Raw genomic sequence first — 12,404 nt, forward strand, 5'->3', positions numbered from 1 at the left:
TGGTTCAATAGAGACTTGGTTGCCAGGGGCTGCTAAAACTGCAGTACTTAAGTTGGATATGAAACATATTTCTGATTCTTGGCTGTATTTGCAGCTTCTGACACCTCTGCTGTAGAGCTTAAGGCGGATGCTCTGGGTGGGAGGTGACTGTGGAACTATGCCAGTGTGTCTAGCTCTTTTTGGGTTCCCCTATTGCATTTCCTATTGCTGTATGATCTCTGACTTTGAAGAGGCTTCTGCTGTGTGTACACTGATGTGTACAGATGTCTGGAAAAAATCTCCGATTTCAGATGTTACTTTTTAATACAAAACATTTCTCTATAATCCCAGATGAGAAAGATGGGCTGGTGAGTAACTGGGCTCTGCCTGGACGTGCCTGCCTCATTCCCTGTGGGTTTGTGCAGAAGTTAAGAAATTCCTGAGTAAACTTTACCTTTGATTCCCCAATGATGCTCCTCCATGCTGAGGCAACACCTTTCTTTAAATGAGCTATGACTCAGCAACTTGCCACTTGGAATCCTTGCTCTGCTTTCACATGCAGGGAAACAATGCGCTGAACGATTTGGGTGCCCAGTGACTGTCTCAGCTCAGCACTGGCTCAAAGTGATGCTTGGGTGTCAAGCCAGAGAGGAGGAGGAGCAGCAGCAGCGAATGTGAGCCATGTCAGTTGTTACTTTAATTAAACACAGTGCATGCAAACTACCTTGAGATGATGGGAGGGGAAGGGTTATACTTGAGTCAGCAAAGCCAAGGTAGTTCAGAGTCGAGTGGAGTTAAAAATGAACCTGGGCTGGAACACTGCAGCTAAACCCAAGCCACAAACCTTGGGGAAATGCAGATTTGAGTCTTAACCCTAAAACTGAGCACCCCGCACCCCCGTCAGCTTTCATAGACCCTGTCAGCACTGCAGAGATCTGCACGCTGCTGTCGTTTGGCTAGTACAGTGCTCCCATGTGGCCAAGTGCTGAGATTTTGTGTGTCCCCCAGATGTGTATTAAGACTTGTTTAATTATTGGAGGGTGAGTGATCCACTGGTAGGGTACCCGACAATAAGTCAAGTGGTTTAACATCAGGTCTGCCACTGCCTTGCCATGTGGCCTTCGGCAAGTAACTTAACCGCTCTGTGCCTCAGTTTCCCCATTTTAGAATAGGAATGATGATGTTTACCAGCATTTGTAAAGTGCTTTCATATCTACAGCTGAAAAAGTTAATATGGGGGTCTCTAGGTGCTACTCAGTACAAATGATAAAGAATAATAGCAGTAAGTAGTGAGTACTGTTTAAAAAGAAAAGGGTTTTACAGACATTAATCCATATATGTGCATAAAATGTCACCTTTTGGAAACTGGACTATATTTTGCCTAAATAAAAAACAGCAAATGCAGATTTCTGTATTAAAATAAGTAACTTCAAGGCAACAACAAAAGTAAAGAAACACATATTTTCCTGGGGGAAAAGCTCACATCTTGGGAGGAAAGATGAGAGGGAATCTACTTCATATTAACAAAGAGTCTGATCCACTGAGGATTATCGGCCCAATTCAGTACCTACTAAATGAATGGGCTTTTGCTGTTGAGATCACTGCGAGCAGAGTTGGGCCCTGCCGCTGGATTTTGTCCCTTTTTTTGAGCTGCAATTCAAATTTCTGATGGGGTTTCCTTCTTTTCTTCTTATAAATATTGCAGTTGGCAGCCTCTCCAGAATTGAATGCCAGACAGATTTCGGACCAGATCCTACTTCCAAGGTTTCATAGGGTAAACGAGTCATAAAGTTTCATAGTAATCTCTGGGAGTTCCTTTTTGGGTGGTTGCTACTCCATAGCCAGAGTTTTGATTTCAGCATTCTTTCAGTTGACTTTCTATGCTGGGTGGAGACTCTCTGTCTCTAGCCAACTCTTGTTTGTTTGAACTAGGAGTTCAACATGGAGTCATCTTGACAAATTCTAATTCAGTACAACAATGGAACTCATTAGGTTACAAATGTAAGTGGTATTGTGTGTGTGTGTGTGTGTGTGTGTACATTCTGCTTCTTAGCATCCTCCCAACGACTGGAAGCTTCCACTTGCTGAGCTTGGGTTTGATTTTCAATTCTGTTATGAATAATACTGAATTCTGCTGTAGGTAGCATCTTTCCCTGTTCTCGTAAATGGATTTTATGTGTGTGATTTTATGATTCGGTTCCTATAGTAATGTTTGTTCATTTATTATTATTATTATTTAACATCTGTATACAGTGCCTTTGTCCCGGAGAAGAGATGGGCACTGCCAGGAAACTAGGCCCCTGTGATCGAGTTGGTCATGGGATACATGCATATATACCCTTTACTTGGTGCATGCTGCTTTACAGAGAATGAAGATATGGGGTTTGATTCCTAAATCCATTCAATGGAGTTGCATCATCATTAAACTGGTGTAACAGAGTGGGATATTGGGCTCATGGTCCCTATCCCAATGGACTTCCAACCTGGGTATATTTGTCAGCTCTCTTAAATTTGAGGGTGTGTTTCCCCTCCCCTCCCCTCCCCCCCAAGTGTCAAAATAAATTTTGCTTCTCTCCACTTCAGTGTTTACCCTTTCCAAAGAGACTGGTCCACCATAGATCTATTCTTGCCTGGCAGTATTCTCAAGGGAAATGCCTATGGGAATCCTGTCTTACAGCACTGCTACTCCCAAGCAAATACCACAAATCAGTTCTCTAAAAGTCACAAGTGAGGAAAAAAATAAATGTGCCGTTCTTTATTTGCTTTCTGGCTTTTGACCCTTTAGTCGTATTTTAAATTTTTTCTGTGCAACCATGAGGGCTACTAATTTATTGTAATAAATTAAAAATACAAAACAAAGATTATCTCCTAATCCTATGACTCCAGGACCTGGGTCTTTAAGAAAAACATCAACTATCATGAAATTTGTGATAAAATTGCAAGAGTCAGCAACATTGCTCTTCTGATAAAAATATGCACCATGCGAAGGTTGTCGTATATGTTACCCAGTTCTGCCCTCAGAAACACTCCTGTTAACTTCAGTGGCATTGGGCAAGTATAACTGAGGGTGGAATTTAGCCCACACATGGTTGTTTGTGACAAGTCACCACAATAACATCACCCTTTATGTCCATTCTTTTGAGATTGAAGTCCTAGCTCTGCTGAAATCAATGGCAAAACTCCCATTGACTTTAACCGATCCAGGGTTTCTCCTTTGTTCTGTGGCTGGCTGCTGAGATTCCCCAAGCATGGGAATGTTAGGAGGTGATATGCTTAGGCAATACTTGCCCTTTGATCTCTCTTCACCTGCTCTTTCATCAACATCTGGGTGCACCTAACCAATGGCTTAAAAGAAGAGAAGACAAAGATGCTATAGGTGAGTTGAGACATGAAGGCAAGACCAGAAGAGTTCTGGGAACAGTATGCATCAAAAATGAAAGGGACAAAGGGCTGGGAATTGTTTGAGATTGTAAATGAACTCTGTGAAAAGGGCATTGAATTGTTACCAGTGACTGACAAGAACATAAGATGTAACGTGTGAGAAGAAGATATCCTATATGTCTGGCAGCCTGGGCAGCCGAAATTCAGACAAAAAGACAGCATCTGATGCTTCTCCGTTTGCGATTGCATTAAGTCAAGAACGGAGAAGAGGAGAGAGGAATGGAAAGCTGGTGAAATGAGAGAGGCAGACACAAGTGACATTGAAGAAAATGGAACAAAGTGGTTAGGGAGATTTCAGGAAAGAAAACCTGCGAAAGTGTGAAATAGTTGCCAAAGTACTCTCGACGGGTCCTGAAGCAGGGGACTGGTAAGAGTTCTTAGAAGGAGGGATAGCTCAGTGGTTTGAGCATTGGCCTGCTAAACCCAGGGTTCTGAGTTCAATCCTTGAGGGGGCCATTTAGGGATCTGGGGCAAAAATCGGTCTGGGGATTGGTCCTGCTTTGAGCAGGGGGTTGGACTAGATGACCTCCTGAGGTCCCTTCCAACCCTGACATTCAATGAGTCTATGAAATGGAGGGAATATTAGCAACTCTTCAAGACTCTGAGAGACCTGCCTAATTTGCAAATAAATCTAAATAGTATTTAATGTTGGAAATAGGGTAGCTGTATGCATTTATCTGCTTGAACCTGTATCATCCCTGATGGATGAAACTGCTTGTTGTTTGAGTTCTCTGGCAATAAAAGGCAGTCATTACAAAACTTTGTCCTCCTCCTACAGTGACGGGGGAGGATGACCCTTGGCTATGTTTTAGGACTTGGTAAGTTGCAATTTGTTTATTTATGTCTTCAGATTTCTAACATGGACACTCTGGGACCTTTCCTTTGGTCAGGGTATCTATCCCAGAAATTAAAATCATAACATAAATAAAGGACTGCTCATAAATATATCTACCTCAGCCCGCTCCACCTCAGAAGCACTGGAGAAGAGAGGGAAAAAAAGACAGGCTTTGAATTGTGCCTAAAAAGTTAACAAATGTGGGGAAGTGATGGAGGGAACATGTTCCAAAACTGAGGACCAATCAGAGAGAAGGCCGTCATTTAAACGCATCGAGCTCCAGCTTGAACAGTCCTGCTGATCTCCACTGCATCAGTATGGAAGCTGGGGGAGAAGTGTCTCTCAAGCATCCAGGTCTCAGACAGTTGAGAGCTTTATAGCTAAAAAACAACTATCTGAATTCCAACTGGAAGCTTATTGGGAGCCAGTGCAGATCATGTAGCACTGGCCTAATGTGTTTCCAATACACAACTCCACTTGTTAAGCAGGCTGCTGCATTCTGCACCGACTGCAGCTTCTGAGTGGTCCCAAGGTATACTTCTGTACAGATCACGGTACACCAGTCTATATGGGAGGCGACAAAGGTATGGGTAATCAAGGAAAGGCCCACATTAGAAGAGATGGTCGCACTTGTTTTGCCATGCACAGCTGGGGAGAAAGTGCTGGTTGCCACAACCACCACCTGGACTCCATGACAAGCCCAAGACCCATCGGCACGCTCCAGCTGTGCCCCTGTCTTACTAATGATGGACACACTCCTTTAATGAGGGGTGGGGATATAACTTCTGCCCACTCTTCCACTTGCTTCTCATTGCCCAACAACATCTGAGTCTTGCCAGGACTGAATCACCGCCAGCCAGCTCTCATCCAAATCCCAAATTAATCCAAGCACTGGATAGTTATATTAATTGCTCTGGCTGGGTCAGGTATGATGGAGACATCGAACTGAATGTTGTCCGCATGCTGCAGCCTATGTAACCACCCTAGCAACCATGTGGAACAAAAGAGCTGGCAGTATGGGTCCCTGCGGGCCCCAGACCAGAGGAGCAATTGTCCACAGCTACCCTTTGGGTTCTCTCAGAAAGACCGGAATAGAGCCACTCAAGAGCAGCTTAATTCACCCTGCTAGTGTCTGCAATTGAATCTCATGGTCAGCGGTACCTAAGGCTGCTGACAGATCTAAAAGAATCCATGTAGACTGCTTTGGGCAATACTGTTCTACAGTTAGTCTTGCAGAAAGATAGAAACTTGGAACCCAATAAAATAGGTATCTCTAATATAATGCAGATGGGACAGAAAGCGAGACATCTTTCTGGATCACAGGATCACAGTTAGTACTGCATTTTGCATCTGTACAGTGACTTTCATAATCAAAAAACTTCTGAATGTTTTAGAGACAGGGAGATTTAGTCTGAGCACAGGATTGGGAACGGTGCACTCTGGAGTTCTATATTCCAGCTGTGTCACTGACACGCCTACTGTGTCTGCGTTTGGGCAAGTCGCTTAACCTCTGCACTTCAGCTTCCCAGTTTGAATACTGGGGAAAATGAGAATAGTAATACTTTAGTTACCTCTCTTTGTAGTGTCAGTTGATTAGTGACCCCGCAAAAGCCCCATATTAGTGGTGATAAGTATAAATGGTACCTTTCTTTTTAGCGTAATGTAGCATGGTAGTGGAGAGATCCAGTACAAATACGACTTTCTTAAAAGGACATTGTCAGGTAATCCTTTTCTAACGGGTTGGTTAGATACTTTAAACTCCAAGCAAATTCTGTTAATATGCAAAAGTAAACTTTTGGGGTGAGTTTACAGTATTGCATGGGATTTCATCATCATGGTAGTGTACAAAGCAGCTTGTTGGAATAGAGATGTTTTATACTGAGGCAGTATAATGCCTGTTTTTGCAGTATAGATGGCGTGTCTGAAAGGGTCCCCTGCTTCTTAACTGCTGGAAAGTGGCTTTCTTTTTAAAAAAATATTATTGCTGTTTCAAAGCTCTTGACACTGTTTTCTGTCTGCCTTTCTCTGATAAAAACCACGGTTATCTCCTCAGGGCTTCTTCACATCCTAATTACAACCGAGTCCCTTATTAGCCCTGTAGGGAGACAGAGTCAAACAACATATGGTATTTTTCACTTAGGATGCTGTGGTTACCAAAAGTTGGAGAGAGACAGGAAAAGGGGGAGTTAACATTTCATAACCATTTATGGAACAAGCACAGCCCTCCTTGGACCCAGTTCAGCAGAGACTGTGGGCCTCAGATCAGGAACTTTATCTGGCTAGTAATTGCATCGGCATGCTGGCTTTCTTGTGTATGTGTGTGGGCATTTGGGGAGCAGAATTCTAAGCTGCAGAACCTTTGTGCTGGCATCCACACGTGAGTATGAATTAAACATATCTCACTTGAAGGACTATGGCTGGATTCTACAATTGCCTGAAAAGTAAAAAGTAAGTGACGTTCTAACCCTTCCCCCTCTACCTTTTCTAAAGTTAGTTGATTCTAGTGGATACTTTAAAATTCTGTCTCTGATATACTGCATAAGAACTACAGCATCGAATAAAATATCCATGCTCTCAACCTGAAGTGCCATTCTTAATAACAAAGTGCAGAATAGCTGTTATGACTGCAATATTAGACTAATGAGAATTGGAAATATTTTTTCTTTAGTGGACTAAATGTAGCTGTAAACACGTACTATCCCAAAAAAGATTTTTGTCCAATTACACTGAAAGAAGAAAAAAATCTTTCTTCCAGATTATCTAAATTAGTTGTACAATCATGAATAAAAATAAGAAACACAGAAAAATGCACACTAGTTTCAAAGAGCTGCATTAATTCAGCTAGAGTCATAGCATTAGATGCTACGTAAGAAATTCATGCGCACAGCTTTTGAACATAAAGGCTGAAAGTGTTTTTCATTTTTGCTCTCCACTGTCCAATTGTCCTTTGATTTTATTTAAAATACGTAATTTTGGTTTCCACACTGTCATGGTTTGTGGGGCCAGCTGTGAAGGGAGAATAAAACCGAACACTGCATGCTTATGTCTGTGCTTTAGATAATGATGAAGACACCTTGGTTTTTCTATTGATACTCTCCTTGCTAAGGAATGGAACAAAATATTCTGTTGTAAAAGCTGAGCAGTGGTTTTGAGATGATATTTTAAGTGAGCAGACTGTAGAGGGCTCTTTGCTTGTAATACAGTACAAGATATACTGGAAGGAAAATAGCAGTAAAAGGCTAACAGAGTTACATCTTGAAGCTTAAGATATGAACTCATGATCCTTCTGTCATGCAGCACTGTTAAATATGTGAGTGAAATCCTGCTAATGGGTAAACTCCCATTGACTTAATGAGGCCAGGATTTCACCCTCTGTTCCCCCCAGATTATAGACTTCAGTCCAGGAGCCTGTTGCACTTATTCCTTTGATGGAGACTCAGAAATTCAAAGGGCACCCAACTCCATTGTATTTCAGCTAGGGTTTCCATTGGATTTGAACTCCCTTAGGAACCTCTGAATATCTCAGCCACAGTCTATAAAAAGGTTTTAAATATTTAGAAGAGAAAGTAATACCCACACAAAGAGAGAGAATGTGCCCATAGCTAACAAAATAAGCTAAGAGGCAGACTTGGTGAGGAGATAGATGTTTCCACTTGCATTTGTGAGAGAGCCACCTCATGTTGTCTTAAATTAGGAACCCAAGAACATCTGATTTTTCCAGGCTAATATAATTGTTTACTTCCATTATTAAAACACCACTCCCCATACTTAGTCTAGCCCGTGATTTTTGTTTCATTTCTGCTCAAACATTTTTCTTAGGAATCGTTCAGCATCCGGTGTGGCTGAGGCAAAAATGGATCCTGTAGCTTGGGAGAACATTTGTAAAAAAAGAATTGCCAGATGAGGCTTCAGTGAAATAGGTTTTGATTATGTCTGTACGTTTCCCATTGAATCTCTATCTTTGTAATGTGGAGTAACAGACTGTTTGCATTTGTTTCCTTAAAGAATCCTGACTTCCTTTATTTTGAGTGCTGCATTGAGTTTATGTTTCGACTCCATTGCATAAGCTGTCATCTTAGTCTTGTGATCAGTTCCTGGGTGGATTAGTGCAATTATTAGCACTTTGCAACCTTCACTTTTGATGTTCATATTCTACTTTGATCTTAGCTATTGCCAATTAAAACTAGTATTTACAAAACCCCATTGTGATACAGTTTGGAGCACAAGATTAAGTTTTTATGTGGTTTGTTAGGAATTTGACCTTAAGGGCTTGTCTACATGGGGCAATTGAGCAGAATAGCTGTTGCTGTTAGGAACAATATATATAGCTCCCCATGTGTCCCCCGTGCAGACACTCTACTCCAGAATAAAAGTCACTCTGTTCTGCAACAGAATGTCTACACTGGGAGTTATGCTGGAATAGCAATTGTGGAATAGTTTATCTCTGTGTAGATTAAGACTGGAATAGTCTTTACTGCTCTTCCTCCTTATTTACATCTATCCCAATGCAGTGACTGGCACAATTACTGCACTTCCTTCCCCAGTAGTTAGACAGAATGCACCAGTACATGTTTGTGTATTTCTATTGGGATTGGTAAAATGCTGTCAGAGTATCTATGATGAAGAATGACCATTATGTATTCAGAATTCTACTATCTTGTTACCTCCAGCTGAGAGAAGTGCTAATTAAAGGTAACTTTCTGGAACCACTCTAAAGCTATGTTGCTTGTGTGGCCTAGTTGGAACCAGATGAACCAAAATCTTATCTTCTCCAGGTCTCTTTATCATCATAAGAGGATTTTTGAATCATGCTGACAGAGACAAATTCATAAAAAAACTACAATGGGAGATATCAGGGTGTCTCATTAGCGGTGGAATGATATATTGAGATGATTCTTGTTTAATTCCATTGGAGCGGACCATTCCTCTCCACATTCTTTACAGCACAGTAGCCCCCTGGAATCTGATAGTGTGAGGTGCTGTACAAACACAGAGAGATACAGACAGTTCCTGCCCTGAGGAGTTTACAAGCTAAATAGGCTAGACGAAGAGTGGATGCAGAAATAGAGACAGAGGTAAGTGTCTTGTCTAAGAGCACAGAGCAGGGCACTAGCAGAACTGGGAACAGAACTGGGGGTCTCATGGGACCCAGAGCATTGCCCTGTTCACTGAATCATACTAGAATTGCTGATGTGTTGCCCTGATTATAAAGACTCCTGGAGCCATGACAATTCCTGAATGCATTCTGTTAGACTAGCTTTGTTATCATCTTATTGAGTGCATATAATACCGTAATGAGGTTGCACAGCGAGAGAGGAAGAAAATGATGGCAAGTTAAAATCTTTTATTGCTGAGTGCTATATATGAGAAGCCAGTGTAAAGACTATAGTCATGAGCGTGACAATGAGTCAGAAGCCTCTTACGTTTTTGAGGCCAAACCCAAGGACACACAGTGCTTGTATGACGGGACTCTTAGGAACTTTTTTCCCAACATTTGAGTTCACGTGACGTGTCAGTCCTGGAAATTTGTAAATGTACGTGAAATAGAGCTCTGCAGTTTTGTCAATGTACATGATAAGAGGAATTTGCTTTGAGTAAAGCAAGCCCATGAACAAGATGTATGGAACTTTAATATTTGTTATCATGCAAGTAACTCCTGAGCCATGGCAAACAGCTTCCCTAAAGGTAAACCTTCACATTGATACTGCTGCAGTAATCAAGCCATGCACTGTGGAAGGCAATGGGCCAGATTCATTCCTGGCGTAACTCCATTTACTTCACTGGAATTAAGCCATGGATAGATCTAAAGTATCAATTTTGTTTGGGGTCCTGCTCCTGATCTTACAAACTCCACGTGGAATCCTCACTCCTGTTCTGACACCTTCATGTTGGGGAAAAGGGCCAGAGCAGCATAAAGGGGCCCTGAAAGGCTTGGATCTGGATCTGGAAGGATTCTCCTAGGGCAGGTGTGGTGGTAGAGAGCAATAAGGCTGCCTCCTGAGGATCCCCTTGCAAGTGCTGGAGTACATGGTGTGGAGGGGCAGGGGGGAGAGGAATGACTCACTCGGCGCTGCAGTACACAGCACTGCAGATATTCAAAACAGGACTGTAGCCCCTAGAGCATCCCCAAGAGGCCAGGTCTACACTCTGAGTTACTGAGCAGCAAACCAGGGTGCAAACCTGCTGTGCAGTAATGTCCCATGTTGACACTCCCACAGCCCTGCAGCAGTGTCTACACAGAATGTTGCTGCACGTGAGCTGGTGCGCTGCAGATTCACACCCTGGCTTGCCGAGCCGTAACTCGCCATGCGGAGAAGCCCTTAGACAATGGGAATTTTGACACTTGACTTCAACAGGGTTAGGATTTCCCCCAGTTTTCCTCCTGAATATCCATATGATACGGCAGTTTTCAACTGCAACCAGAGGAAATGTCAGGTAATTAGCTTTATCTGGATGGGGATTTACTGCTGAACAATGCCCAGCATTACTAATTACTAATGTTTGCAAAGAAAGCTAAGAGTGTGCACCCCTCCCAGAGTCACTATGGTTTACTACACACTCACATGATACTGTGACTGGCCGGATGCCACATAATCTAAGCAGATTTTAGTAATCTAAGAGACCTACTTGGTAAAAATCAATTGCTCGCAGCAGTTCTAACAATGAAGTATTAGGTCAGCTAATACATTATGGCTCAAAAGAGTTTGTAAAAGAATACTCTTGCTGCCAAAGCCTGTCTCACTCTTAAAAGTCTTGATGTAACTCAAGTAGCTTCATTCTCCCTGCAGAGCTGGCCAGCAAGAATTAGAGCTTGCAGGGAAAACACCCGTTCTGCTGAGTTCAGCAGTCTGAAGAGTTCAAAAGGTAAAAATGTGCAGCTTCCCACCAGAAATAAACTGTGAAACTGGTTCAAAAAAGTGTGATTGCAGCTGGCAATTAAGCCCAACAGCCGGCACCTTGCTGGAAAGCAGCATGGCTGGGGCCCAAGGTCAGGGGATGGAAACTCTTGACAATCGGGGAAGGGGAGACAGCAGCCATTTATTGCAAATATTCACCATAATATATTTTAAGCAGTGAGGGTCTTTTTACACCGCAGAACAGAGAACTTTTTTTAAAATAAAGACAATCCTGAATAGTTGGCTCCCATTATTCCTGTGTGAAACCCAGATGCCTGGGTTCACCGGGCTCCATGAAAACTTTGTGCCTGGACACATTTTCCATGGCCCTGAGTTCCTTGTTAGTGTAACCCACACACCTGCTGGGTGTGGTGCTCTGTCCCATTGAGTGGCACCGAGACCACTACGAGAAAGATTAATGAGTTTTCTCCACACCCTTAGCTAACAGCCATATTTAGCTCATGCAGTAGAGGCTCATGCACTAAGCTCCAGAAGTCCCAGGTTCAATCCCGCCTGCCGATGACCGGGGTCTGTCGGCGTTATATTAGCATGAACTTCAACAACAAAGGATAAAATCCCTGCCCCGTGGAAGTCAATGGTGGCTTAGCCACTGACTTCAGTGGGGCCAGGATTTCACCCATAGTGTGTTTTTATTATGCTGTTGGTTTATGCCTGAGGAGCACTGTTAGAATCTCATGCTTTCAAGCACCAAAGAAGTGCCTTGTCATCAGTAGCTGAGAAGTGCAGTGACTTATTGCTGTCATTAGAATCTGGCTCATTAATTTTATTCATTATTTTAAAAATATACTTTCAAAATCATTTTTGCAGTTATTTATGTAGTGTCTTCGTCTACTACAAAAAGGAGCTCCTAGTAACAGAATGCCACAGTCCACTCCCGAGGAACATTTTGAGGAAGTGTTTCCTCAAAAGCAGGTGTTGATGTGGATGGGAAATGGATACGTGGGTTGGGCTGGCTGGTGGGTTTGGACTCCGTGCAGATGTAAGGGAGGGAGGAGGGGTTCCCTATGGAGAGAGGATCTAGGGTGTGGCCTGAGCAAGTCCTGTTCTTTACACAGGAAATGTAATATGAAGGAACCACATTGACACAGTGGGGTCCAAATAACTGTTCACTAGCTATACGCAACATGCAAGGCTTAGTTTTTTACACACACACACACACACACACACACACACACACACACACACACACACACACACACACAGCCACTAGAGAGCTCAGAAACTATTTAAAG

At 42.7% G+C, this 12,404-nt stretch overlaps 1 protein-coding gene across 10 annotated transcripts in view; it reads left to right on the forward strand.

Annotated features, from left to right (window-relative positions):
- Positions 1-12,404, forward strand: part of KIAA1210 (KIAA1210 ortholog) — a 90,400-nt gene that overhangs the window by 17,617 nt on the left and 60,379 nt on the right. For 3 of the 10 annotated variants that reach the window (XM_005298970.5, XM_005298966.5, XM_005298969.5), the window contains exon 1: positions 6,477-6,703. The exons of 5 other annotated variants lie outside the window; for them this stretch is intronic. In XM_005298970.5, the coding sequence (XP_005299027.2) occupies positions 6,669-6,703 (35 nt within the window). In that variant the 5' untranslated portion in view covers positions 6,477-6,668. Of the gene's footprint in view, positions 1-6,432; positions 6,704-12,404 lie in introns of those variants that run through there. 2 more of the 10 variants (XM_005298965.5, XM_065556678.1) reach the window with 2 other exon arrangements.

The sequence above is a fragment of the Chrysemys picta genome, chromosome 9 (assembly GCF_011386835.1).
Source record: "Chrysemys picta bellii isolate R12L10 chromosome 9, ASM1138683v2, whole genome shotgun sequence".
Classification (NCBI taxonomy): Eukaryota; Metazoa; Chordata; order Testudines; family Emydidae; genus Chrysemys; species Chrysemys picta.